The 4658-nt window shown below is 40.2% G+C and overlaps 1 protein-coding gene across 1 annotated transcript; it reads right to left on the bottom strand.

Moving 5' to 3' along the window:
- Positions 1–284: 284 nt before the first annotated feature.
- Positions 285–3871, bottom strand: LOC101303362 (LOB domain-containing protein 36-like). The gene is made up of 3 exons (XM_004288016.1): positions 3684–3871; positions 1837–2881; positions 285–625 (listed from the first exon to the last, which is right to left on the bottom strand). Exon 2 carries the CDS (start codon positions 2813–2815, stop codon positions 1895–1897), a length of 921 nt encoding a protein of 306 aa, XP_004288064.1. The 5' UTR covers positions 2816–2881; positions 3684–3871; the 3' UTR covers positions 285–625; positions 1837–1894.
- Positions 3872–4658: the final 787 nt, after the last annotated feature.

Raw genomic sequence — 4658 nt, 5'->3', positions numbered from 1 at the left:
AGAAACTATTAGTAAATTCAGATAAAGTTGTTTAGGACGTAACCCAAATCTTGAAAAGCTATCTGACACTAATCCCCATATGATAGCTAGATATCTCTCTCTCTCTCTCTCTTTGGTTTTTAGTCAATTTGACACAAACTTTTTCTCCATGACGATTGGAGTGCAGAGAAGAAACCAGAAGGAAAATCCAGTCACATATGTATTATAAAGTCTAAGTTCTAATTAGGTAAAGATCTCAATGGTATTAGACAAACGATATCAGTAACACTAATGATGGTCATAATAGTAAAAACTACTGATGCTAATTACTAGATAGCAGTGGAGTGAGATGAAAAGAAGCATGAGATCGAAGTAGCTAGTTCAGATTTACATGTTTTGCAAAAAAGGATGATCAAGTTATGAATGCTACTAATCCCAGAAGATAAAATCAAGACTGTACTCGAAGATCAATGCAGATCGATCCTAAACTTCGAAATGACTCTCTCCAATCACAAGTTAATTCTCTTTAGAAACTCAAAATTGATGCAGATATCGGACCCTTAGATTTGAATCTCTCCAACTCTCCTCTGTAAGTCTCTAGCTCTCACTGTGTCCAGTTGTATGCAGGGGGGAAGTTACGTATAAACTGCACAAGAAAACAGAAGAAAGGGGACTCATAAATTAGCAGCAGTGTGATACTATTCTATTTACTTTAAGTAGCAATGCGCTACTAATATGATCATATCATAGTCTCACTCAATGCATAATCCAAGACAATCAAGAAAACATAGTTTATATCATTATCGAGAAAAGGACACTGTACTTTGTTAGTCGAAAATATATAAAAAGAAAACGTATACGGTAAACATATCCATCATCAACATATCGTAAATTTTAAATGCAACCTTAATTATGTCTGACGAAAACAATTATATCAAACCAAAAATAAAAAAAAACTTAGCATAACTTTCCCTCAATCCCTTCAAAAACTTAGAAAAACCCTATCGCTAGCTTGTTCCCCATAGTTTCTGACTTTCTGTTCCTTACTATTCTACATGAACGAGAATAAGGGAAATACATGACTGTTTTCTCCATAGCTGTGGAGAAACAAAAGAAGCAAAGCCAAAGTCAACAAAGAGCATAATGCAGGATGTTCCAACTGTTATCTGAAAGATGGAAATAATCCAGAATATACAACAGACTGACTCTGTATCATCAAGATTTCCAAGCAACAGATGCCAAAATTGAAACAAGGGCATGTTTGTCTTTTTACATACTGAGGAAGAACAATGTCAGTGTACACAGAAGGAGATCATGATGATCTCTGATTGCCTTAAAAACCCACTCCATCTACCCTCATTTTGTCCAATAATTCTGTAGCTAGCAGTATGAGTCAAACCCAATAACGACATGTTTTTCTAATTTCCACAATTCGGACCCTCCCCCTCTCCTCTCCTCTCCATCACCATAAATATGTCCTATTATCTCAACAAACCAAAGCATCACATCACTGGGTATTTATTTTTCCTGACAATGAACATTATGGCAAAGCAAATATTCATCAAGAGGAGAAAGGGATATAACCAAACTGTGCTGCAAATGAAACCCTCAGATGCTATTATGTTAATGATGAAGAAGAAGCTAGTAGGGGAGGGGGGACATCCCATTCTCTCTGAAAAGACAATAATTCTCCACACCTCCCCTTCTGCTCTATGCAATAAACAGCAGGTTTTTGCCTCTTCACCATTTTTTCCTCTTTCATGATAAAACAAACCCCATATTTACACCATTAATAAATATCTGAAATTAATAGAAAAATAGAAGCAGAGGCAGAAAAAACTGAAAAAGAAAGCATACCCAGAATGAAGCTTTGTTTAATGAAAAAGCGAGGAAGGGCAAAAAATGGAGGTGGACGTTAGCAAGACGGGCCCACACTCCTACTTCTGCCCTCCTCGCCTTCCACCTTATGCGGCAGCAGCTGCGGTGGTTGTTGCTGCTGCGGTTGCTGAGATTGTTGTTGCTGGGACTGAAGCAAAGCCTGTAGCTGGAGATGGTGGTGGTGATGCTCTTGTTGCTGTTGCTGAATCTGATAAGGGCTGTGATCAAACCCCAGAGCCAAAGCAGGTGGGATGTTTGCATTATTAGCCGCTGCTGGTGAAGTAGGACTCATCTGAGCCAACCCAGTTCCAGTGACCGAGTCAAACCCACTGTTAAACCTCAGCTGATGATGACCTTCTTGGCTCTGTTTGTTCTGCTCAAAGCTTCTCAACATCTCCTGCTGCTCTCTCGCTGCCAACAGTTGCTGAGCCTCAAACATCTGCTGCTGCTGTTGCTGCTCTCTCACCATTAACTGACCGGAAGAACCACCACCCGTCGAAATACCCATCATCGGAGACATGTTGTACGGCACAACCGCCGAGGAAGTCCCTGCGTTGCCTCCCTGAATCTGCTGCGGGCCCATGTAAGAAGCCGGCTGAAGAATGGAGAGCATGGCCTGCGGGCCCATGTAAGTAGCCAGCTCCTTCCTGGCATTGTAGAGATCAAGCTGGACTTGCTTCAGCCTCTGCTGAAGAATAGAAATGAGCCCCACGCAGCCGTAGACGGGGTCGCGGAGACGAGCCTCGGCCTCGTAGGCCAAGGAGTTCACCGCGTCCTCGCGCTGCGTGGCGCTCAACTCGTTAAGAATCTTGGCCACATTGCTGGCGCCAAACACTTTGTGAACGTTGGCGAATTTCTGGGGCTGGTCCGGCGGGAAGTACGGCGCGAACACGCACTCCTGGGTGCATTTCCGCCTGAGAAACTTGCAGGCTGCGCACGGAGAATTTGACGACGACATTTTTTCGCTTTGTTTTTGTTTTTGATTGTTTAAACTAATCAATCAGCTGCACAAGAGAAATTAAACCTGTATATATAAAAAAAATGATTAAAAAACCAATCCAAGTCAATGTTGATAAATTTGATACAAATGCAAGAGAGAGACAAATGGACTTTGCACCAAGGACAAAATAAACTCAAAAGAGAAATAGATTTTTTTTTTTTTTTTGGGTTTAATAAAAGAAGCATTGAAACGAGAGAGGCAAATGCTTAGGGGATTCAGGGAAGCTTCATTGAATTGTTTGGCATGGGTTTTAGAGCAAAACGAAGGTGTTGCCATTAAGAGGCTTCTCTTAATCTAATGGTATTATAACACAACCGACCTGATACCTATCACAAACACAGTACCTTCGAACCAAAGCAAACCCTTTATAATAATTTTCATTAGAATTAAACCAAAACAATAATAACAGAGTTTTCGATTTTCAGAATCTCTGAATCTGACGGGTGAAAAGATCGCAGATACGGCCAAGAATACAACAATGGCTTCCTTTACACTTAGAGAGAGAGAGAGGGACAGTGGAACAGAAAACAATGAACCGAGAGCTAATTTCTGTCAATTTTCCAGATAAGCGTCAAGAACAAGCTCACTGTGTTAGCCTGAGTTAACTTCATGCTCACGAAAAATGCAACCGCAACCAAAAAAACAAAAGAAAAAGATCTTTGGAGTATTAGGTATCTTTCTAGATCCGAGTAAAAGCAGAAACCGATCTCAGAAACCGGAAAAATCCACACCAGGTAAAAACAAGCCCTCTCTCTTTTTTCAGATTTCAAGACTTAATAAACCAAAAAAAGAAAAAAGAAAAAACGATGAATATATATATCCTGACCTTGTGGTTATTCAGATGCTTCTATGATCACAGTCGACGACGACGACTCCTCCGCGTTTCTCTCTTCTCTCTCCATGAAACAAAACCAAACAGACACCGGAAAACGCGTACGACGACGAAAACGGCGACGTTTGGGAGGGGGAGAGAGAATAATGACGGAGACGACCTAGCTCGACGATTCAGGGTTCGAGAGCTGGCGAGAGCGCTCGATCCGATCTTCGAGTTGCAGGATCCCAACAGAAACGAAAAAAAACGATTTTTATTATTTCTGACAAAAAATGGGAGAGAAAATGAGAAATGATGATGGTGAGAGAGAATTCGAGAAATGAGAGAGAGAGGGTTTTAGTTTTACCATGGCGACGACGACGTCAAATTGTTTTTATATAGCATCGTATCTCGAGCCGTTGAAATTATGAAGGGGGAGCGGTGACCGTTGGATCTGATTAAAACTATTATTAATAAGGACATGTTATTCTGAGCAACTCCATTTAGTGCCCTCCTCTCCTCGCTTCTGAGTTTCCTCTTTGTCCCTGTACTCTGTCCTCTGCGTTTAATGGATACTGCCCCTTTGTTTGGAAGCTAATGCAAGGTGGGAGAATGACGTAAATGCCCTTTGTATTGTTATGGTAATTTATTTTGGATTGATATGGTGGTTGTTTCTTGTTTTTATGTTATGGTAAGTTTGTTAATGTTTTTGAATTGATTTTTGTGGATATGATGGGTGGAAAGTCAAAGATGGAATTGTTTTAGTTAAGGAATCTTAGATGAGGATGGATATGAGGGGAAATTGTTATCTAATTTGGGGGCAGTTTTAATTAGGGAAATCAATTTTGTAATTAACAAAGGAATTGTTTGAGTTATGGAAAGTAGATAAGCTAATGTATCTTTCTTGAATTTAAATCTATAAGCTGATACCCAATCTTTGGTTATTTGGTATGATCAACAGCAACCTCAATTTTTCTTTTTTCTTTTTTA

The sequence above is a fragment of the Fragaria vesca genome, linkage group LG1, assembly GCF_000184155.1.
Source record: "Fragaria vesca subsp. vesca linkage group LG1, FraVesHawaii_1.0, whole genome shotgun sequence".
Classification (NCBI taxonomy): Eukaryota; Viridiplantae; Streptophyta; class Magnoliopsida; order Rosales; family Rosaceae; genus Fragaria; species Fragaria vesca.
Note: the sequence above shows the minus strand (reverse complement) of the source record. Positions and strands in the feature narration are given on the sequence as shown.